The sequence below is a fragment of the Notechis scutatus genome, chromosome 4 (assembly GCF_049901735.1).
Source record: "Notechis scutatus isolate UNSWTSFEM ecotype Mainland chromosome 4, rNotScu1.2, whole genome shotgun sequence".
In the NCBI taxonomy this organism is placed as follows: Eukaryota; Metazoa; Chordata; class Lepidosauria; order Squamata; family Elapidae; genus Notechis; species Notechis scutatus.
Window position 1 is genome coordinate 156,233,622 of NC_142012.1, and position 25,047 is coordinate 156,258,668.

Consider the following 25,047-nt stretch of genomic DNA (forward strand, 5'->3'; position numbering starts at 1 on the left):
TTTCAAAATGGGTTGTGCGATAGATTTAAATGAACTCATTAGCACTTAATGCAGGAAAGCTCTTTCTAAATGCTAATGTTTGGCTGCCGTTGGCTTGTTAATTAATTTGAAGATTGTGTAATTACCAGAGCTGTCGATTAGCATATGTCTAGCCTGCTTTTTTATTATTGCTAGATGATATTGGCTGGCATGTAAGTATAAGAAATTAAATTATATCTGTAATGGATAAAGGGTGACAAACTGACTGTTGAGGTCTTAAGGTACGTAATCTCTTCTGCTTGCCAACTTTAGAGTTATTTTCCTCTTCTCTCAAAATTATATGTCAAATTGGGAAAAAGTGGCAGCTCTCAGATATTTTTATCCCTTTGCACTCTTGCAAATCATTCTTTCTCAGCATAATCAAATGATATTCAAGCTTCACTTAGCTGGCAGCATTTCCTTGTGGAAGGAAACTGAAATTATGGCTCGTCTGTTTAATAGATCCATTCCATCCAATTACAGATCAATATTCTTGCTTGTACCCTTCATCTGCCTCAACAAATTCCAACAGACAATGCTGAGGATGCTTATGCAAGCTTATATGACCAGAGAAATAAAGACAAAGGTTTCCCCTGTCCACTTGTGTCTGACTCTAGGGGCCAGTGCTCATCTCCATTTCTTAGCCAAGAGAGCCAGCATTGTCCGAAGAGGCTTCCATGGTCATGTGGCCAGCATGTCTATTTGCCTAGGTGGGTGGAATGCTGCAACTTTCCCACTGAAGTGGTACCTATTTATCTACTCACATTTGCGTGCTTTAGAATTGCTAGATGGGTAGGAGCTGGGGCAAGTAATGGGAGCTCATTGCATCACGTAATGCTGGGGTCTTAAATCTGGGCTGTCAAGCTCAGTGTCTTTAACCACTGAGCCACTGTGCCCTTGAAGCAGGGAAATATGTAGGAATTATCTGCGGAGCTCGACTGAGAGACATGGCAATCCTTAAACTTCTGGAACCCTAAGTGATGAAACAGTAGAGGCAACATCTGGCAAAATATGAGAAACAAGACAAAGAACAGTGGCTAAATAGGAGCTAAACAGGCCGATATAAAATTGTGTTCGGGTTTTCTCTTTTCATTTACAAGAATAACCTTGTACCTTGCAAATGAGCAATAGATCTGGTGTACATAGGACAGGAAAATTTTATGTTACTTATTAATTAATGATTAATTAATGATTAATTAATTAATTAATCATTCATTAATACTTAATTCCCACCCTGCTCAAGTGTGAGAGTTATTTATTGATTTAATATCAATGTTGCTTCCATAACATAAACAGTGAGTACACTAGCAGCAAGGTATTTAAGAACAAAGTCCTCATATTTCATTTTTGTCAAAATATTTATTGTTTGGCCCACATATACACATATTCAAGTTTAAATTTCTCCAATCTGGTCATCTTCCATTTGTGCTGAGCTATAGTTCCTAAAATCCTCATCTAATGGGATTAATATGGATAGTATAGCAATAGCAATAGTACTTATACTTATTTACCACTTCATAGTGCTTTACGGTCCTTTCTAAGTGGTTTAGAGTTAGCATATGGCCCCCAACAATCTGAGTCCTCATTTTACCCACCTTAGAAGGCTGAGTCAACTTTGAGCTGATCAGGATCAAACAGTGTTATTCTGCATTCTAACCACGGTGCCACCAGGGTTCTTAATAATGTGCGACATAAAACTTTATCAGCATTGACACAAACAGTCTAGCAGTTACTGAAACTTGCACAAACCTTAAAATATTGAGCCATTAGACTAGTATAGTGCAAACAAACGTTACTGGCAACTTGAAAATTGTATGTGCATTGTAGTACAATGACTTTTGAACAGAAGCCCGGTTTATCGTTTCGCATGACTTTGTGAGAAAAAAATGAGGGCTTCCCTGCAAATAATTGATGTACAAGTGATTATATGACTAATGAGAACCCAAAGGTGGATCTCATATACTTTGGAGCGGCGGAACATCTTGTAAAAATTGCAGTAATAGCTTTGAAAGGCAGACTGAGGCAGGAAGCCAGCGGAGTCTGCTAATCATCTCCCGAGGCTTTCATTTTACAGAAAGGAACTTTCTACAGAAGCATTTTACAGAACCAACTTTTCATTGCACATTGCAAACCATGTGAAATGGGTCACATTGCAGCGTGCAATAAAAAGTTAGAAGATGGGATTGGGAATACAAATTTGGGCGGCATTTTTAAACAGGAAAATAAATATAAAGCTCGAGAACACTTGGTGGTATTAAAAAGGATTATAAATGGGATTAAATCAAATCCTCCAGAGCAGGGGTGTCCAACCCCTGGGTCGTGGCCTATTCAGAACCGGGTTGCGTGAGAAGCAGGCCGGTGCATGTGCAGAACTCCACCTCCGGGAGCGTTGCCTCAAAGGCTTTTCTTCTCTCTTGCGAATTTGGGCATTCCTTTTTTTGTTTTTTTGCTCCCAATGCTGATAAGGTGAGCTGGGCATGGCAGCCAGGCCATATGTGGCTAGCTTCTCACATACAAAAGGTGAGGGAGGGAACGAAGGGATGATGCAGCTTAAAAGGGGCTACAGCGTGTCAAAACACCTCTTTGCATTACTCTCCTGGGCTGTGCGAGATTGGCTTTACACTGCAAAAAAAAAAAAAAAACAGGACAACCCCCCCACAAAGGAGCTCCTACAGTTGGAACATGCCAAAATGCCTCTTTTCATGGCATTCCTGGACATTTGAGTCTTTCTCTTGCAAGCAAACTTGTTAGCTTTTAGTATGGCCCGAAAAACTTGGCTATGTTCTTGAGCCTGAGGCACTTAATTTGTCGGGGATCTTCCTTCCTGGATCTACTGCTAAATGACCATGTATCTTGCTCCTACGTACATTTATTTTGGATATTTAGTGTTTTTATTGTTTTTAAATTTTAACTGTTGAGAGGAGGGGGGGGAGGGAGAGGGGAGAGAGGGAGACGGGAAGGGGGGGAGATAAAAGGCCTCCCAGAATCATGGATTGAGATGGGAATAGAAATTGAACAAATAAATCTGAAAGCAGCTTTCCTTCCTTTTTGTAGAGCAAACCCAGCTACAAGCTGACACGTCTTGCAGGAATAGATGCATGTGTTTAGTGGAGATGGCAGAGGATGGGGCGGGCAGAACTCTTGGAGTGGGCTAGGGTGTCAAGCAGGCCTAGATCCGTTGTTTGCTACTCCACAAGGCATGGGGCAGGGAGGCCCAAAGGTCAGAGATGGGAGGGGGGGATAGGCAGGTGGGGTGAGTTGGAGGCAGTCTTCACCTCCAAGCTGGAGGTTCTAAGAAATCAAAGAAAATTTGGGATCGTTCTTAGCTAACCATGTATTTTAGCATATGGCAATGTTACATTACCCAGAAAGACTACAGTGCTAATGCAGAGCAGTAGTTTGTCTGCCTAAGTCTGCTAGGCCTGTTTGGTTCATGCTTGTGCACTTTCCATGGGTGAGCTAGCTGCACTCCAGAAACACAAACAGCTTTCCTGCAGCATCATTCGGGGCCCTCTTCCTCCATGAAGCCACCTTACAAATGGGCATCACAACTGGGAAGGTTCAAGGCCAGCAGGATTTTAACCACCAAGTCATCTCCTCACACCAAAATGGTACCTATTTTATCTACTTGCATGTTTTCAAACTGCTAGGTTGGCAGAAGCTGAGGTGAGTGATGGGAGTTCCTCCTGCCACACAGTGCTAGGACTTGAACCACCGGAGCGAAAACCATCTCCAGCATCATTAAGCTGAGCTACCGTGCCTCTTACCCACAGGTAAAATTTGCCTAACGAAGGCAACAGAAATCACTAAGATTTCAGTTGTAAGTGATGTGGCCACGTAACATCTTTCTTTACAACCAAATTGCTTAGTGACTGACATTCCAGCCTGAAATGTGGTCGTAAGTAGAGAACTACCTATAACTGGACTTATGACTGAGCCTGTGGCCTAGAGGTGAAGACGCTCGCCTCCCACTTGGAAAGTTGAGATCAATCCTAGGCATCGACACATTTCTCTATCGGGGTGTAAAGAGAACATATCTGCTGTGAACTCCACATAGATATCAGGAAGGGCACCCAGCCAGTAAATGCTCAGTTTCATTCAGTCACCTTGACTCTATTCAGATAAAAGGTATTATTATAGGGTTGTAAAAAAATAGTGTCTGGACCTATGAAAGATCCATTTTAGTAATTGCACTAAAAGCAATACCAGTTAATTGAAGCTACCAATCTGGTTAATTCTATGGACTTAAGAGATATGGTCACAATTAAAACAAAAAAACTTTGCAGTTATCAACTATGTCTCTTGGCCATACCAGTACCAATACCAACTATATCTGAACCATCACAAACAATATACAGGGAGGAATTCAGGAATTTGTTCCAGCTCTTCTACTAACAATGGCCCTAAGAAACGTCTGCATTTTCTTCTGAATAATGAAAGCACACACCTTTTCCTGCAGGGGCTATGCGTGTATATATTTTGTGTGTGGCTAGCTATCAAGATGGCTGTAACGGTGTTGTCTTCATTGGTTTCTGTTCAACCAGGGTTTACGCAGAGAATGATTTAAAAAATTATGACGGTACATATGGCCTTTTTATGTGTTTGGCATTCAATGGGCATAGCTTTGAACACACCAGTGCAGCTGCCATCTTGCCTTTTAAAAACATTCCTTATGGATTCCTCTGTACTATATGCTTATGTCACATCCATCTGCGCCCGTCTTGGATAGCCTGTGCTGTTCACTCTGGATCACACGGCCCAGGAGGAGGAAGATATCTAGTTGTCCGTCCCATAGGAATGAATTCATGAATTCCCCTGAACTTAAAACAAAAACACCTTAAAAACAGGAAAAAAGGACCATTCAACTGGCATCGTATCAAAATATATTTTATTCTGGACCTCTTTCAGATCTGATTCAAATTACATTTGTCAGAGCAATACAATGCAAAGGGAAACCTGCAACAGAAAAAATGTGCCTGGAAAAAGGATTAAGAAAGAGAATTTTAAGGGTGGGTGGGAGAGAGAGAAAATCATTGTGATGTGGAACCAAAGTACATCATAAAAGGTGTAATTAACATGGGTCCAGGACAGTATAGAACATCTATATCAGTCTTCTTTAGACAATAAATCATGAAAACTGAACAATAAAGTCTTTCTGAAGAAGTAGAAAAGCAAAGAAAAAAAAAAACCCTCTCACATGGGCTGGTTTTACACTGGTATAAGTGTAGATATATATCTGAAGAAATGGCGTAGACATTTTTTTAATCCAGTGCTATAGAGATAGGATCACAAAGTAGACCCCCAAAGATTTGTAACTCCAGATTCAACCATTTTTTTTTACAACTACGTCAAAGTCAGGAGAGAAGGAGAAAGCATCGGCAGGAAGAAAGAAAAACAAAACAAAACAACCTTTTGTGTTCTAGATCACTGACCTGTTCACTGCAGCCTGTCAAGAAACAAGATTGCAAAGCACACTGGAGAAGCAGTTAAACGAAACAGAAGGTTTTCCTGAATTTATCCACAAATGGGAAGGGGTGGGGGGAGAAAAAAAAGAAGAAAGCAGCAGCCCAGGCAATGATTAAAAATCATGATTTTGTTTGATAGACCTCAACATACGGAGACCTAACAGAGGCTTTATTGTAATGGTTGCTGGACAACTCTTACAGCATTGACATCTGTGGCTGTGGTTATTTATGAGTTTGACAATGAGGCATCTGTTTGTATCTGGGGAAATACCAGAAAAGCTGTAGGTTTTCCTCTGAAGAGTAAGTTCAAAGCAGTTCATCTTTAAAAAAAAACACCCTTTGCTGCTATCCGAATCTAGAGCTCTCTTTAGGTGTCTTCCTGCTGCTCCCTCTGTTCAACTTCTGGACATAAATCTTGACATACAGAAAGCCAGCAGAACAAATGCTTGAAAGGCGGCTTATTTGAGAGAAGCAGGACAGCAATTCAGCAGCTGACACGAGGTGGTAAGAGTCAAAATGCAATACAGAATAAAAAGAACATGGTGTGGGCTCTTATGGTGTGTGCTAGTCCTTCAGCATGTTTGCACATCAATCTTTTTAGGCATAAACTATGAAGATTCTGTCACTGCTCATGTGCCACAATGCTGCCTTCCTTTTGGGAAAATTCAGAATCCTTTCCTTTTGCTAATAATTTTCTATTTTTCAAATCCATTCCCAAATACTGGGAATTCCAGATGCCCTTGCTTAGCCAATGTTACTTTTTGCTCACTGCTTCTTAATGCAGATGAATCTGTGCTTCTTAACCCAAGAGCTTCTCCTGCAGCTAAAATTGGAAAAGGGCATCTAAATATCCAAATGTACTTTTCCCTCCTTTGAAATTACACATTTCATGGAGAGTCTGTAGCTTTTTTTTTTATTTAAAAACCATATCTGACCAATGACCATTTTGCAGTTTTGCTGCTTTCTCAAAACCAATCGACACAGCATAAAAATGCAGAAAGTAATCTGGGCTTTACATATTTTTACTTCTGAATTGAGGAAATACAGGGCTGCTGATTTTTTTTAATACATTAACACTGCAAAAAATAAATAAATCAGTAAACAAAATTCAAATTGGTATAAACTTTTGGTCTCTTTCAATCTTATTTAGCTTACTATAAAATTCAACAAACAGTCTTCAATTTATCTAGATGCAAAATGTTTTACTTTCACCCTACTTCCCAAACCACACACTAATTTGGTACTAAGTTTCCAGAAAGAGGCTCAGAGTTTCAGGCCTCATTGTAAATTTAAAATACTTTTAACAACCAATTAACAAAATAATGCTTTCAAAGGTAACATTAAGAACCCTAAATTAGCCTTCTTACATCTGGTGGCCGCCAAAATTTATTAGAACTACAATTGTCCACTTTTTACTCTAACCATCTAGATGGCTGCAAATTGTATGGTTATTCCCACAACTTGGTAACCTAGGAACCAGCTTGGGAAGGATGCCCTAGTTTTAACCCAATAACCTAGGAAAATGAGGACAGACATTTTGTCATAACCACATCCTAACCACGTCACTATCTTATTTGACCGTAGTGGAAGAGGATTTTCACCCATTTTAAACACATCACCCCTGCTGTCCAAAACCTCTTAGAGGTTTGTCCTAAGATGTTAACAGCTGCTCCCAATTTTTCCCCCACGATTAACTTATCCAATATTAAGTTATCCAAAAGTTAAATGCCAAGCTCCTTTAAAACAATCTGACAAACTTCAACCACTGTAGTAATTGGTAAATATTACCTTCAAAACATTTTCTGGCTGTGTCATTTCAATAATGAACATTCATTTTATGCAGGCTGTTAAACAGCCATGAAACCCATTTCAATCTGAGCTTCAGATTTTTCTTCACGGCACGCCCATGCATAAATCAGCTTTCTTAGTCTTGGCAAAATTCAATTTCCAATCATGGTGATTGGAGATGGAGGGAAGATGTAGATCTTAAGGGCATCAGATTGGGGAAGCCAGATCTAGGCTTTAACCAGTATCAGAATGGAATCAAAAGCATGGGAAAGTGGTATTATTAAAGCTGCATTGCTCAAGCCATTTGAATGGAAGAACTCTTATAGGGCAGACTACGTTGCATGAAGAGGGATTGGATCCTATCGTTTTCACTAGTGTTCCCAGTTCAATCAGGCTTACTTCTGCTTTTAGAACCTGCGTGGGCACACAAGTTAAAAACAATGGTGGGAAAGTGAATGACAAATAGCCAAGGGACATTTTGATATTTCTCAACAGTGCCTGCCATATCCCTGCTAGTGTTGAAAATAAAATACAACGTGGAAAGGCCTTACACGTAAGCTATATTCTGGAATGAGGAATGGCAGCTTTGGGGATTTTCCATTCTGTTTGTTCTGCATGGGTGTTTGAATTGCCCTTTTTATTGTGCTCATCTCCCCCCCTCCCGCCCCTTTCATACTACACACTCAAAGTTTTGTCTTACTGAAAAGGAGAAGGAAGTCAGTTCACAATTGGAGCAGCACTGTGGCACATTGATGAAAAGACAGCAGTCAACAGTTGGAGAGTTCCAGGCTTTCAGTTCAATGTCTATCACACAAACAACCACAATACATCTGGCCCTACTGCAATACCTGTTTTTTAAAAGCTGTGCTGCCAACACCTCTCCTCACTTTAACCTCCCCTCCCAAATGACCCATGCTATGGGATGATAAAGGACAGGGAAGCTGCCGTGTGGAGGGAAAGAAGGAAGATGTACAGCACAACAAACAGATCCGATGAAAGAAAGAAAAAAAAAAACCTCTCCAAAATACCTACTACCCTATAGAATACTCTTTTTAACAGCAATGGTTTATAAAGGCATGGAACATAGAAAGACTGGTAGGGTCTGCAGGCCATGGGAATGAAGTTACTTTTTTGCCAGGTGTGGGACTTGGGATTTTGGAATGTGGCTTGTGGAACTCAAGAGCAAGACTGAACATCTGGCCCACAAAAAAATAAAAATAAATAACAGTCTTCCTTGAATTGTGTTAAAAGCAAAATTATATAGGAAAGAGGGGGATCAGCCCAGGATTTGGTTGATAACACAGCTGTGATAATGAAGCTTCAATAAAGTCTACATGCTATATCATACTTAAATGGCAAGAATCAAACAAATCAACCAACCAAAAGAACAAGAGCTAAACAGTTGCAAAATCAGAAATATGAACGTTGCTGTGGAATCTTGCAGCTGTGTCAAAAAACTTCAAACACCATCTCGTTTTTATACACTTTTTTTTCGAAGGAAGCTGAAAACATCAGTTCAAGAGCTTGTATGAAAAACGAACAGACTGTCCATATCAAAATACAAAAGTACTATCAAGAATCACCTCTGACTTTTTTTTTAAAAGATTTAAGTTCAGTGCAATTGACATTTGTGTTTGCTAAAGGAAAAGAAAATGCTGTTTAAATATACTCAAAATAAAAATCCCCCCCAAAAACACATTTGTGTCTATTCCTGGGAGCACAGTTTAAAATTATTGCACAGATTTTTTTTTTACATATTTTAAACTTTTAAAAAATTATTTTAATAATGACAGAGGTCAGCCACAGTCCTGGACCTCCAGCGGTAAAAAGCAAGGTTTTTCAAGTGCCAGATACTCAACAGGTTAAGTTTCTTACATACTATAATTTACAGGGAAAATTATTCTTAACCTCCTAAGCCTATTCCCAAACCTTATAAACAATTAATACAGAGGTATCACTGGATGGAACGACTGTCCTTATGGGTGTAAATCTTCCTTTTCTTCGTTCACAATCTGTGTGTAACTTTATAATCCCCCATTAAGAATAACCATGATGGTGTATTACAAATGAGATAAAAATGGTTGTGGTGCTCTACACTCTACTTACTTCAAGATCTGCTTTCTGGGCTTGTACACAGAGGTGGCAGAAGTCAATGCTGAAAGAATGTACTTCATAAAGAGGTGGAGTCAGGATGCTGTTCTCCGATTTAGCAAAAGCCGCAAGGGAATATGGAAGATTGAGCCAAGTCTTGCAAAGAAAATGGAGTTACTGCAGAAGCAATGTTTCTTCTCTTAGAACTTAGATCTTAAGCTGGCTCTTAGGTCAATGAAGCTTTGGTGTGCATTTCCTTGCCCGATGTTAAAAAGAAAGGAGACACACATTGTAATCATGAAAACATATACATCATGAGAACAAAACATAATAACCCTCATTGGAAGGAGGGAAAGGAGAATTCAATATGGTGGCTAATTTACAAATAAAGAAGGAATCAGTTTATATCTTCAAAGGAAGAGGTCCAAGCTTTGGGTTTATATGCTGTGCTGCCTATTGAAGGAAGTAGCAAAAATGAAAAAGATTAGAAGTTTAGCACTTCTGCACTGTGTTGCTGTGATTGAAAAGGAGATCCAAAATGAAAGCTTTGGAAAAGCAAATGAGTATAAAGCATTTTTAGGTAAAAATCAGGTGAAACCTTAAAAACCCTGAACTCCTCTTTGTTTAGGAAGTTGGAAGATGCATAAGACATGAAGCATCAAACGAGAATGGAACAGGTCAGCCTTGACGCTGTACTTTCACACACACGCACAAAAAAAAGTCCCACTGTTTGCTATCGCTTGTGATCAAATATGAGCAGAGTGTTAATGGGAAGGAAAAGCAAGGCTTGATATAAGAAACGCAGACATTCAAAAGTAGTGATCATATTTTCTCCCGAAAAACATTTAGCAGCTTACACTTAAACTAAATTTGAAGGGTGGTGGGGTGAAGAGAAAGGAGACAAGCACACAGAGAAGAAAAGAAAAAAACAACAATGGGGCGCAACAGGGAAAAATTAGTGCAAGACTATTTTCTAGTATGGAAGCCCAATCATTTAGTAGTTAAAGAAGCATGAAGCAAAGAGTTTTTGCCAGGGGGTGTTCCTCCTTTCCTTTGACTTAAAAAAATATGAGGAGTCATTCACTGGGAACTTCACCAGCCCAGTGGATCTTAACCCCCTGCTGCAAATAATTGCTCAGGTCCCTCTTCAACATCTTTTGTGAAGGGGCGAGGGGAGAATTTCCATTGAAACAATATCTTGAAGGTAGTAAACAATGTGCCTTACTTCAGAAAAATCTTTAGCAAAGAGGCTTCAAATATGCTTTTGTACAAAGAGGGGGAAAAAGAAATAAGCGCTGTCCCCAAAAGCTGAAATACTTTCAACTGGGAATTTGGTTATACTAAGTAAAACTGGGGGTCATACAGAGGTTGTAGCAGAAACATTTGCCCAAACTGAGAACGAGACAAATCCTTTCTCTCCATTGCTTCAATTTTCACAGCGCGCAACTCAAACGGACTATGATCATGGTTTTGAAGAAAAAGAGGCTCCAATTCTTGTTTTGCTTAAACTTGGAATGTACAGATCATGGGTGTTGGGATTACCTGAACCTACCTCCTCATCAAGGTCTATCACCTCCTTCCCCAAGATCTGAACACACAAAAGGCTCACCACCCATACCGTCAAGCTCTCCAAGCCAGTGATGTGGTTCTCTACCGTGGGCATCCTATTTCCAGCCTCTCAGTCTTCATTTATGTGTCTTCTTGCATTTTGTACACGCTTAGATTTGGCAGAAATGTCTCAAGATGGGGATTGTTGCTTTTTGGATTGGTCATCAACAATAAAATGACTAAGTGCAGCATCTGAGTAGCCTGTAAACTACTGGATCTGACGAAAAGATAAAGGAATGTGGATCCTTATTTGTCAGCGTTTTGTTTTGTTTCCTTCCCCCTTATCTAAACTGGAAGAAGAGCTACGTAACACTTTCCAGATGTCTATAAGGTTAAGGAGAATTGAAAGAACTGCTGAAAAGGATTCCCCTCCCTCCAAATCTTAATGAAGTGATCCACCACAACCTAGAAAGAATTTCACACCCTGGCTTCAAGCATCAGTAAAGCTTAAGAGCACAACGGGAAGAAGCAATGAACCAATCACTGTTGCAGGGATATGCAAGTTTGTTTTCCCTATACATGAAAAAAAAACAAAACCTGCTCATTTCCTATTGGGGTGGTAGGGAGGGATCAGAAAGAAGGGAAAACAAAAGTTTCAAAAAGGGCAAAAATAAAGAAAAGAGGAGAAAGAAGAGAGGAAAAAGAATAAACCATACATAAGTTTTCCTCAATCTGATACTCTCAAAGGGCTGCTTGCATAATTCGGTTCTCTTTCTCTCTTGTCCTGCTTTTTTAAAAAAAATTTCCTCCCACTTCCAATGTTTTTTTTTGGGGGGGTGGGGGACTGCAGCAAATTCCAGCACTTGGTGAACAGGCTTCACAAGCTGTGACATCACTCTGTCATCTTCTTCAGGGTATAATTGTTTTGCTTTTTTTTTTTTAAAAAAAGAAAATGTACAGTACATGTATTTAATTATTTCAGGTTTGGCTGTAGTGGACTGGCCATGGTTCAGTTGGGACAATAGCAGTACATGGGTCGTGGGGACAGTCATTTTGGCTATGTACACATTCATAGTCGGTCCATGGCTTCCAACTAGTAGCGCTATTTCCGTAGATCTAGTACGCAAACCTGCAAAAAGGGAAGAAGGAAAAAAAAAAGGGGGGGGGAAGGGAAAGGGGTTTCAGAAAATTTATTTATGCATTAGATTTGGACACCAACAACAAAAGAACAGGCATTCTACAATACAGAAAATGTGCACTATTCTTATACTCATTATGAGGGGTCCTTGGTGCTCTATGACAGGGGTGTCCAACTCAAGGCCTGCGGGTTGGATCTGTCCTGTGGGGCTGTCCTGGAAAATGTTAAGGGACAATCCTGTGTTGCTTTGGCCCGGTCTACCTAATGCAAAGAGGAAACATGCCAGCAGTTTGGGGAGCAAGCTGGCCACGCCCACCCAGCTGGCCACACCCAGTGAGTGGCACCACTCCGTCCGTGCCCACTCAGTCAGGCACGCTTGCCCAGTCCCCCCAAGGTCAACCATAGCCCTGATGCAGTCCTTGTTGAATTTGAGTTTGACACCCCCTGCTCTGTGAGCTTGGTTGTTTCCTTGTAGACATTTCATTACCCAAACTAGGTAGTATCATCAGTGTTAGTAGGGAGTGGGATTTGCTCTCAGTTTATATTCCAGTGTCTTGTCCTGTCAGTGCTGGTGGAGGTAGTCCAACACTCAAGAGTGAGCCTTTCCAGTGGCAGATCTGTAATTATCTTTGCAATATACTCACCAGTGAATTATGTGTACTGCTGCATTTATTGCCTTTACAGCACAAGACAAAATCTTTTTCATGTCTTTTAATAATATCTTGATATTGATTTTTTTTTTTTAAAGAGGAATTTTGGTTCTGTGGAATGTATTCAAATGAAGGGAATTTGTAAACCCTACTACAGGTACCGTGTTTCTCCAACAATACGGCCTCCACCAATAGGAGACCCAGCATGTTTTCTAGGCATAAAATCAAATTAAGCCCCTCCCCAAATTTAGGCCTAGTTTAAAACATGCAAAATAGGGGAAGGGTGGGGGGACTTGCCATTTGGAGTGCCGTTGGAGCTACCACCGCCATTTGGAGTGCCCTTGGAGCTGCTGCCGCCGTTTGGAGCTGCCTCTGCCGTTTGGAGCCGCCGCCGCCATTTGGAGCTGCCTCTGCCATTTGGAGCCCGCCGCCGCCGTTTGGAGCTGCCTCTGCCGTTTGGAGCTGCTGCCGCCGTTTGGAGCCGCCGCCGCCGTTTGAAGCTGGCGCTTCCGGCGTTTGGAGCACTACCGCTGTTTGGAGCACCACCGCCACTCCAAACACGGCGGCAGCTCAAACACGGAAGCAAGCAGCTCCAAACGTGACGGCGGCACTCCAAGCGGCGCCGGCGCTCCAACGGCAGAGGCAGCTCCAAACACGGAAGCGGAGCCACCGCCGCCATTTGAGCTGCCGCCGCTGTTTGGAGTACCATTGGAGCTGCCTCTGCCGTTTGGAGCTGCCTCTGCCGTTTGGAGCTGCCGCTTCCGGCGTTTGGAGCACTACCGCTGTTTGGAGCACCACCGCCACTCCAAACACGGCGGCAGCTCAACGCAGTGGCAGCTCAAGCGACGGCGGCAGCTCAAACGGCGGCGGTGGCTCCGCTTCGTGTTTGGAGCTGCCTCTGCCGTTTGGAGCCGCGGCGCCGTTTGGAGTGCCGCCGTCACGTTTGGAGCTGCTGCTTCCGTGTTTGGAGTGGCGGTGGTGCTTCAAACAGCGGTAGTGCTCCAAACACGGAAGCGGCAGCTTCAAACGGCGGCGGCGGCCCAAGCGGCAGAGCAGCTCCAAACGGCAGAGGCAGCTCCAAGCGGCGGCAGCAGCTCCAACGGCACTCCAAGCGGCAGTGGAATGGGCAGAAGGAAAGCAACAGAGGCAGGTGCCAAGGTCTTGGGTCTGCAGCAAAGGTGTTTGGTGGGAGTAGGGAGCTCTCTGCGCTTCGCCATGATCGCCCCTTAGGAGCAGCTGGTGGCGAGGCTGCCCTGGCCTCCCAGCTCTAGATGAGGATGAAGGGAAATTAAGTTACCCCCGAAAAACCAGACCTAGCCGTTTTAGAGCTCAAAAAAAAATGAGCCGGCCTTATTACAGGTAGTCCTTGACTTACAACCACAATGGAGCCCCAAAATTTATGTTGTTAGGTGAGACATTTGTTAAGCGGGTTTTGCCCCGTTTTACGACCTTTCTTGCCAGAGTTGTCAAGTGAATCACTGCCGTTGATAAAATAGCAACAAGGTTGTTCAGTGAATCTGGCTTCCCTGTTGATTTTGCTCATCAAAAGATCGCAAAAGGAGAATCACATGACCTTGGGACACAGCAACGGTCCTAAGTATGAACCAGTTGCCAAGCATCTGAATTTTGATCACATGATGATGGAGCTGCTGGAAAACTCATAACTGAAAAGCGGGCATAAGTCACTTTTCGCAGTGTTGTTGTAACTTTGAACAGTCACTGAATGAAGTGTTGTTACGTTGAGGACTACCAGCATTGTTTCTTTTAAGACACATCCTGAAGGTCTGACAGGGGATTTTTCCTGAGTGAGGGATTTCACGAGAAGTTCCTTCAACATTTCCCACCTCTACAAAACTCTTGGGTTCGTTTGCCTCGCTTAGGATTATTGGCTTCATTGCTTAGTGTTTAATTTTTATTTTAAAGTAGTAAATCAATTGTCAGGAGAAATATTCTACAAGCCCAAGTATACCCTACATTTTACAGAAATAAAGCAGGACCCAAACATACCCAGCATATTTAGATGCGGGCGTGTGACAAAAAGAATCAAGTGCAGGGGTGGGATGCTACCGGTTCGGCCCGGTTCTATAGAACTGGTAGCTCTGAAGAGCAGCTGACACCGAACCAGTTTCCTGTGATGACCTGCTTTACGCGGCACTGCTGAGTGCCTCTCGTCAGCTGGAGAAGGTAAATGCTCGCCGGAGCTGATAACGCACACGCCTGTGACGCGCATGTGGCTCTCCCCGAACCGGTTGTTATGCCGGTAGGATCCCACCCCTGATCAAGTGTAACATCTCCTTTTGTTTTACTTACTGAACCATCTGAAGCACTTGCTCCAACTTTGTCTCCTGCTGCATTCCAGCAAACCTCAAAAATGCCTCCTGTCCCCCGATAACTATGCACCAGAGCACCCGTCTAGAAAAACAATAAAACCAAGAGGTTGGGATAGAACACAATGACGCTAAAGTAATGTAAGTATTATAAGCATCAACTGGTTATCTCTCCCGGTAAGGTATGCATTTCCTGGCACGAATGAACATTATGTACTGGGACAGATTAGAGGAACTGAATATGTATAACCTGGAGGACAGAAGGGAAAGGGGGCACATGATTGAAACCTTAAGGGTGTAAATAAGGGTGAATTGAAACCTTAAGGGTAAATAAGGGTGATTGAAACCTTAAGGGTGTAAATAAATAATTAAGGGTGTAAATAAGGTTCCAGAAGGCAGTATTTTCAATATTAAGCAAAAAACAAGAACATGGGGGCATAACTGCAGAAAGTAAGTTCAAAAATAATGTTAGAAAGTATTACTTCACAGAAAGAGTAGTGGAACCAACTGTGCAGGTAGTGGGCCAATCATCAGTTAACTGAGGTTTAACATGCTTAGGATAAACATATTTCCATCATCCAACGAAACTTTTTAAAAATAAAATTAAAAGAAAAAGAAAATAAGAAAAACCCTCAAAGGGAAGACTTGATGGGTCACAAATCTTCTTCTGTTGTCAGTTTTCTATGTTTCTGTGTAGTCATAGCAATATGCAAATAATTAATGGCCCAGCTGTTCTTTCTGCAGCAGACATTAAGTAAAATACAGTGCTGGATAAACCTGTTAGATGTTCTCAAATTTTGTCCCAAAGCAGGAAAAGTACTTGTTGTATTTGTCAACAGCCCTTTAAAGAAGCTGAGCCTTTTCCTGGGTCCATTCATGTTACTTAGGAATTGCAACAGTAATAGCACTTAAAACTTACAGTATGTACCATTCAGTGGTGGGATTCAGATTTTTTTACTACTAGTGTTGAGGTAATTCCCCGTTAGGAGAATGAGCGCATACAGGGAGATGTATAGAGAGTAGTGTTGGAATAATACACACAGAGCACACAGATACACTGTACAGTAAATGTAGGTTTTTACTTCCAGAAAGGTTTAAGCAAAGTCCAAAATAAGCAGTCCAAAAGTCATTTACAGGTAAATCAGTCAGTTTTTCAATCCAGGGATAATCCAAATATCAAATTCCACTGTCAAAAACAGTTCAGTATCAGACTTACATCAAATCCAGTAATATCAGTCAATTAGGAAAAATGGAGGAACGGCAATACTTTCCAACAGAAGGAAACAGAGATACTCACTCAGACACACTCTCTTCTGAGACTAAGACTAAACAACCCAGGTTTCTGGCTCCATCTTATGGCTGTTTGAGAAACCACACCCAATTGCATGCTCTTGCATTCCCTTAAAGAGACAGTATTAAAATGTCTATCCTGGTTTATATATTTCTAACCCAAATACCTATTAGGTGACTTATATTCCTAACAACTAGTTCTGTGGGTGTGGCTTGGTGGGTGTGGCAGGGGAAGGATACTGTAAAATCTCCATTCCCTCCCCACTCCTGGGGGAAGGATACTGCAAAATCCCATTCTCTCCTCATCCTACTAACCTGCTTTCCAACTCCATTCACCTGTGCAGGGCAACAAAAGAAGACCCAGCTGATCAGCTGCGACTCGGGAGGCAGAGAACAGTTGGGGGCTGGGCCAGTCAGAGGTGGTATTTGCTGGTTCTCTGAACTGTTCAAAATTTCTGCTACTGGCTCTCCAGAACTGGTCAGAACCTGCTGAATCCCACCTCTGGTACCATTTGATACTGCTTTACAACACTCTCTGGGCAGTTTACAACCACAGCATATTGCTTCGAACAATCTAACCTCGGAAGTTGGTAAAGTCAATCTTGTGCCTGGTCAGGACAGAACTCCAGGCTATGGGTAGAATTTGCCTGCAATACTACATTCTAACCCCTGGGACACCAGGATTCCTTTTCTGGTGGCCCAGAAAAAAGACACAGCTTCTTGTAAGGACCACTGATAAGTATAGCAAGCACAACTTTCCTAAGCCAGCTCTGAAAAACTTTTGCTACTTTAGATGGCAGAGAAAGTACAAAATATTTCTCAAATTTTACAGATGGCTTTGGTTTTCTGGTGGGAGGTGAGAAGAGGTGAAAATTACAGTAGTCAACTTTAAATGTTCAGAATATGAGAAAAAGACAGGGACAGCCTTCATTAGCTAATCTGTAAAATGATCTGCACTGCCTCAAAGCATAACAAATTGCTTTTCTTTAATGGTAAGGAATAACAATGTTATCCTTCTGTCTTTCCCACTGAAGCTGATCTGATTAAGGCCATAAGAAACCTTTAATAGGTAATAAAAATAAGTTGATAAAATTACTAGTGCTCCAGGAAACATACCTGTGTATTCCAGATGTGTACACATTTGTCGAAAGAACCACTGGCCAAATATCTACCATCAGGACTGAAAGCTACACTGTACACAGGTTCTTGATGTTTCGTCAAGGTATGGATGCAAATCCCTCGGTCTACGTCCCATAACCTGACTGTAGAATCAAAGGATGCACTACCAAAGGCAAGAGGAGAACAATAATTGTTAATTTTAATTTTAATTTATGTATTTATTTATAAAATGTACCTCACACTACAATTGTCTGTAGAGATTCTCAGTCATTCAGGTCATGATTGTCCCAAAGGTGCTTTTTCAGGAGGCAGCTGGACTTTGTTTTTTTCTTTGAAGACGTTTTGCTTCTTATCCAAGAAGCTTCTTCAGCTCTGACGGGAGAGTGGATATCCTTGTTCCTCACTATTCTGTCAGAGCTGAAGAAGCTTCTTGGATGAGAAGCAAAATGTCTTCAAAGAAAAAAACAAAGTCCAGTTGCCTCCTGAAAAAGCACCTTTGGGACTCCCACTACAATCGTAAAGAGACTCTTGACTTCCAAATTGGACATCTTCTCTCTCTTGGTGGTGGTCACTATGAAAAACTGGCTGTTACACTGCATTTCTTAGAACTTCTGAGACATGGAAAAATGTGGAATACTATTCACGAGTAGGATGGAAATTCTGCCCGTCTTGAATGAAAAAAGCAATTACATCCAGTCATTTAGGTGACATTGAGCAACAATTTAGGTGACATTGAGCAACTTGGCTGTTGAAGAAGTCAGCAATGAAGTGTGTGAGGAAAAGGACTTTATGTTGTAACTTAAGTACATGATGCTGAATGCTTGTGCTATGTAATATATAAGGTTTCTATGGGGTTAGTTACATGATGATTGGGTAGTAGAACCATCATTCAAAGCATGCTACTGCAAGGTACCTCCTCCTTGCCTAGTTTATATTCTGGAGAGAGATGGGAATTTAGGAAATATTAATGGATGCTTTGGAAGTCCCACCCCTAGGAAGTTTTTGAAGTTATAGCTATAACCCCTCCCCCACAGTCCTGTGATCACATATTGGGCACTTGGCAACTGACTCATCTTTACAGCTCTATGAAGCATTCTGTAGTCATAATCTACAATTTGCCAGTTTCCAGCAAAATGGTACCCATTGGGGATAATTTATTTGCTTAATGCCAGTTTTCACTTAACGACTGCTGCAAACATATGTATGTATGTATGCATGTATGTATTTATGCATGTATGCATGCATGACTGCAATGACTTCACAATTCTGGGCTCGTAAATTGTGTGGTATCTGTAACCTGATCTATAAAACTAAGGGAACCCAATTACACTTGATTTCAATGTATTTAATAAATGTAAATTTGATTCCCCAATTATGTTTAAAAAGGAACAGTTATCTTCCCCAATATTCCATCTATTTATGCTACCTTATATATTAAAAAGCAATTAAAATGTGAAAAAATAATAATAAAAGAATTTCCAAATCAGGAAAGGGATTGATGATGGTAGCAAAACCACTGTGTTCTTTAGAGGTAATTTGAGTTAATGGGTTTACATGTTAAAATTCTGAAGGAAAAAAAGAAAAAGGAGAAAAGAAATCCCATAAAAAGGATATTGTTTTTGAATATTTTCCATATTTTCATAGAAAAATCTTGAAGCAGAGTTATGGAACCATTTCTATATTCAAGAGGCAGAAGAGGGCATGGTGTCTATATTTAATCTCAATAAACAGTTTCTAGACCAGCTCAGAAAAGTCATTAAACAAAATTATTGGCTTCATTTCCCCCCCTCCTACACAGGGAAACCTTACCTTGCTAACATTAAATTGGCGTTTGGATTGTTTGTTCCTGGCCCTGTCGGGCTCCATTTGATAGTATAAATTTCTTTGTTGTGGGCCTGCAGATCATGAACACAGTTATCTTGCTTCATACTCCAGATCTAATAGAAAAGTGAATAAAGAAAGCAACAATCAAGCTTTATTTAATTGTAGGTAAAGAGGTCCTCATAAATCTTGCAGGGTTTTAAAGCAAAACACAACAAAAAAGGGAAAAAAGAGTATTTTAATTTGTTTTCTTTTTAATACCTCAGGTATGAGATAGTAATACTCAAGAATGAAGTTATATTTTTAAAACATGGGCTTTTATTTAGATTTACATTGTTGAAATATCAACTTATGGTAGCTTTACATTAGAAAAATTGTGATTATATATGAGTGCGCACACTATTTCTATAGGGAAGGATTGCAGACTGGTATATTTCAGATTTCATCCCTCACTCCAAGCAAGTTGATCTGACTTCCACATTGGTAGAAGACTCTTAACTTCAGTGACGGAAAACCTACGACACGCATGTCAAAGGTGATATGCCTCAATGTTTTGGGTGAAGCACCAGCTGTCACCAACACCCAACATCTATTCTCGACAGCACACCCTCCTTCTCATGCCATTTTCAATTTGCAGAGGCCGTGTGAGAATGGGCTTTGCTCTGGCATGGCCTCTGGAAGTCATGGGACAGAGGTGGGGCCTCTGGAACGTCCAAGACTTGTTTGAGGATGGGAATGTGCTTTCATGCAATCTTAGGAAGTCATGGAAGATGAGCGAGGGGCACTCGCATGCTTTGAGGGAATGGTCTTTTGAGTGGCAATGGTGGCGCTAGGGCTGAAATCAATGTCCAGGCCTCTACTGCCTCCTAGTGACCTAAATCAGGGGCTGGGGTGGAAACAGAGAACTTTTTTCTCTGTGTGAATCATGTTAGGCATTTTTTGAATTTTTGACATATTGAGCTCAAAAATTTCGCCATCACTGCTCTACTTTCTGAGACCTAGAGTAGAAGCTGAGTGTTCATCTTCTTTCATAGTGTTACATAAATATCACAACTCTTCTTCCTCCTCCATCATCTCTATCACCATCATCGTCATCCTAGTTCTTATTCAGAAGCATGAGCCCTCTTATGGTCAAAGAAAGCAATTCTTTTGCACATTATCAACTCTTGCAAGTTTAGGAACAGGAGTCACATAGCAGCCGTAGGGCTCAGCCAGTTACAGGCAGCTAGGACTTCCACGGTGCAATCAAGTAGATACAGAAATAAAGATTAAAACGACGAGCATAGATGGGAGAAAAATGTTTTCCCAATGATTTCGCAACAGGAGTCCAAAATCACCCAGAGGGGCAATACATTTTTACCTTTAGAGTCATGTCATCAGAACAAGAAGCCAGAAGATTACCAGTGGGATCCCATTTGATTGCGTTTACTTCATTCTGAAAATAAGCAGCAAGAGCGATATTAGAATCTCAGTTTTCTTTGTAAGAGAATCGTCAGATTAAAGAGGGGAGGATGATTCCCCAGAAAAAAACAGGAAGGGGACAAAAAAAAAAAAAAAAAAAAAAAAAAAAAAAAAAAAAAAAAAAAAAAAAAAAAAAAAAAAAAAAAAAAAAAAAAAAAAAAAAAAAAAAAAAAAAAAAACAAAAAAAAAAAAAAAAAAAAAAAAAAAAAAAAAAAAAAAAAAAAAAAAAAAAAAAAAAAAAAAAAAAACCCCAACAAAACAAAACACCCCCTCAAAAAAAAAAAAAAAAAAAAAAAAAAAAAAAAAAAAAAAAAAAAAAAAAAAAAAAAAAAAAAAAAAAAATTGTAGAAAATATAGTGAAAATGTCCAGCTCTATGTAATCCAGGGACAGAAAACATACTTAGGAGAATTGACTGAGTTTGTATGTTGGAGCTTTACAGCAGGTTAAATCTTTTTTTTTTTTTTTTTGAAAATTTTATTTGGGTTTTCACAAAAACAAAATACAAATAAAATATTTTTTTTGAAAATAGCATGGTCCCAGGTTATCACTTCTTCATACAGACACAAAACTCAATTTCATGTTCATTTTTATATTCTATTCCATATCTTATTACCATTTTATATTTTCTCCATAGTTTTTCCCCTCTTTTAATTTTTTCAACTTGGTTTTAATTATCTCATCTCAATTCAAATCATTATATTTATACTTTTGTCTGTCCTGTTTCAATTTCACATTATCTTTTCTTATTAAGCAAATTTTTCCCTGTAGTTACCAATTAGAGTATGACACCTTTATATCCTTTAATTTTATCCATTCAAACTCTTATTTAAGCTTCAATGTATACCTTTAAGATTATAGCATTCAATATAATACATAACTTCAAATCGAGTTCTGCTTGGTACATTCTTAAAATAGAGGCTATATTCTTAAAAAGATATGTATGTATGTATGATGATGTATGTATGTATGTATGTATGTATGTATGTATGTAAATATTCCATTCCAATTCAATTCTATCATTAATATGCATTAAAATCTTAACAACTTTAACATATCTTTTCAATTAAATATCATACTTCCTTGGGAACACTTATAAACTTTCCATAGTTAATTCTTTTTCCCCCCATATTTCTCACTTATATTTTTATAAATCATTACTAATAATTAAAAATGTTCCCTTTTAATTCTCTCAATCATTTTAATTCATTTATTTATTAACAAACATCCCACTACATTACAATAAATATTTTATCCATCATCATATTTTCTAAAATTATTTCTATTTGTAATATAACAATGCTATCTTATGTACCTTTGCAGAATCCCTTTTGCAATTACATTTTTACCCATTATCTCTAAATAAGCTTATGGTTACAATCTTTATATCTTTTCTCTGTTTCTCCATTTCTTGTTTCTGTTTTTTACAACTTCTTTTCCTTGCCTTCTTCCCCCTCTTCTTCTCCCTCCCCTTTTTACCCCCTCGTCTCTCTACTTCTAACTCTCTCATCTGTAATCCCCTCTTCTGTTGCTTTCTAATATTATACTTATCTTTCAAATTGTTCTTCTTTTTGGTTGTTTTTTCTAGTCTTAAACCTTTCACTCTCTTTCCCCCTTTTCTCCCCCCACTTAAAATTATTTGATCATTAAAGATGGCTTCTTCTTTGTCCCAATCTTCTTGTTCTGCAAGCGTTTCTTGTTGCTTCTCATAGTTCCAGATCTCCATTTCTAAGAATAGAAACACGAAGCCAAAAGAACTTCTCCCTTCTTGTGCATCTTCTTTCCATTTTTAAAGTTCCGTTTTCAGTTCTTCTAAGAGTGATATCATTTAAAAAACTTTTAAACAACCACCCGGTTAATTTTAGTCATCTAGATGCAAAAAACAAAAATCACCAAATAATCCAAATAATCCAAGGCTGTTTCTATTTGCTTCTTTTTTCCACTTTCTCTTCCTGGGGTTCTATTATTTTGTTACCAAGTTTCAATTAAAATGTATCTTTGAGGAATCTTGTTAAAATTTCACTGTAAGTTCCTTTTAATTACAGTTCCATTCCTTAATTCCGGCAGTCTCGTCCATTTTTCCAGATCCTGCCCTTTTATTCTTTTTTTTTCTCCTTTCCTGCTTTTAAAAACTTTTAAATGTCCAGAAATCTTTATTATCCCTTTGACTTTTATTTTCAGCTGAGATGCCTATTAATGTCAAAGTGGATTTTTTTTCAATGTCTTGCTTAAGTCTCTTAGCAATCAGTATAAGGAAGGGAAGAAAAAAAACCTAATCCTTTCCCTTCTCTCTCTCCTTTGCAGCTTCAAAATCTTCTTTGGGAACAATGTTGTTAAGTTTAAATTCCAGGGTACCTTATTTGTTGCTTTTGCTGTTTGACCCGGTCAACCAAAATTTTCTCTTCTTATCTTCCTCCTGCACATTCTTTTACGGTTGAGTTCTTCTTTGTGGTGGCCATTTCTGACCACCACTACAACCACCTTCGAGAAAGGGAGTAATGGCCAGCTGGGGAGGAGAGATGCGGCTCTCCTCAACCCTGCAGGCAGTCTCCCCCCTCTTCACCACCTCTATGGGGTGGCTTAGCCCCAAAACCAGCCGGCACGGGGCGCTCCAGAGGCGAGCACGGATTGAAGCCTCAGAGAGATGAGATTTTGATCTGTCGCCGAAGAAGCTCAAACCGGAAGTCCCAAAGCAGGTTAAATCTTTAAGGGGGTCAGTATTACTAAAAAGTAATTTAGAGTCCAGGAGAAGGGCCTTCTCTGGAATATCTTATCTGAGGTGAGATTGACCTCCCACCCTTCTGGCTTTTCAAAAGAAGCTTAAAACCTGATTCTGCCAGATGACTTGGGACCCAATGGAGGAGCTTCACACTGGAAATGGTTGGTTAATTAAAAGCTAATCCCATCCACCTCGCTCCCCCACCCTACTCCCAGGATCGCTATCCCTCCTTTGCCATCTTGTGTGAACAATTTTGTTTTATCTGCGTTGTTATCTGATATCTGTCAGTTTTAATGTTTTTATGCTGCAAGCTGCCCAGAGTAGTTTGATATGAGATGGGCAGCAAATACATTTCATAAAAAATAAATAAATAAAAAAAATAAAAAAAATTAGTAGCAAGGTGTAGGCGATGACCAAGCTGAGCCTGCGGGATGGATCAAACATATCATAAGTCACAAGTCCTTGTTGGCCCACAAGAAATCTAAGGTCCATCCCAACTTGAATGCCTCTTTTATCTCCCACTCATTCCCCTTGACCATCTTTTGGTCAGATTCTTGTAGAGAGCTCAATAACCTTGCAATAAATATACTAATTTATACTCATTTGAACTGCCTGAATCTCCTGATTTCCTTGGCGCTTGACAGGGGGTTCTTAGTACTTGGGACCTTCTCTTTATTCTCTTTTAGTTTCTCCCCCAACCAAGAACATCCTCTAAATAGTATCACAATAGCACTACAACTTCCACAGCAACAGAATACAGACTTCATAAAGGGTGTACAAATTGCAGAAATTGAATGGTGTATAACCTTTACTTTCCCTGAAGACTAGCTGAATTCATTCTTGAAACATGTTCAATGTCTATAGAAAACTGACACCTTTTCTTTAATTGGGAACTGTGACTTTTGACAAATAACCCTAACCCTAACCCTAAGACAGTTTACATACAGGGACGAAAAAATAACAAACTGTGCTTCAACCTTTGTTGCTATTGATGTCCTCCAAATAAGTTCAGGTTGAATTTTTGAGAATCTGAAGATTGTGAATTATGGGAATTGTAACCCAACACATCGAGAGGATGTGTGGTGGGTTGAGATAGACTGGTGTGAACATTCTCTTACTTTGCTTCACATATACACTACATGGATAACAGCTAAAGAAAATTTTACTTACTGTGTGGCCCTGGAAGGTTTTGATGGGTTTATCTTGACCTAATTTACAGACATGAATACACATATCTGTACTACAGGAGGCAAATGTGTTGTTGCTCTGCCAGTCAACATCTAACGCTGGTGCTATTGAGAAAAAAAGAAAGAAAAAAGTCAGAAGAAATAAATCTACTTTGCAATAATTAGCAAATGAAAATGGTGAGATGACTGGCGATCTCATCATTTAGAGCGAACAGAATTTAGAATGCAAAGTTCATTTTGGAAAGATTCAAGGAGAGACTGTTTATACTTGAAGAAGAGTTGTGAATATGACAATCAGAATTTGTCTTATCTAATTTGTCAGTTTTATATCCTGCTTTTGTCATATTTATATCCTACTTTTCTTCCAACTCAAAGGTACATGGGAAATTCTTACACTACAATCTTCTTACAAAATTATAACCTAAGA

At 39.8% G+C, this 25,047-nt stretch overlaps 1 protein-coding gene across 3 annotated transcripts in view; it reads right to left on the bottom strand.

The window, feature by feature from the left end:
* Positions 1 to 11,709: 11,709 nt before the first annotated feature.
* Positions 11,710 to 25,047, bottom strand: part of TBL1XR1 (TBL1X/Y related 1) — a 248,739-nt gene continuing 235,401 nt past the window's right edge. For all 3 annotated transcript variants that reach the window (XM_026666593.2, XM_087965369.1, XM_087965368.1), the window contains 6 exons: positions 24,604 to 24,725; positions 20,616 to 20,690; positions 19,244 to 19,371; positions 17,432 to 17,597; positions 15,009 to 15,110; positions 11,710 to 12,039 (listed from right to left, as the gene is read on the bottom strand). In XM_026666593.2, the coding sequence (XP_026522378.1) occupies positions 12,013 to 12,039; positions 15,009 to 15,110; positions 17,432 to 17,597; positions 19,244 to 19,371; positions 20,616 to 20,690; positions 24,604 to 24,725 (620 nt within the window). In that variant the 3' untranslated portion in view covers positions 11,710 to 12,012. The remainder of the gene's footprint in view (positions 12,040 to 15,008; positions 15,111 to 17,431; positions 17,598 to 19,243; positions 19,372 to 20,615; positions 20,691 to 24,603; positions 24,726 to 25,047) is intronic.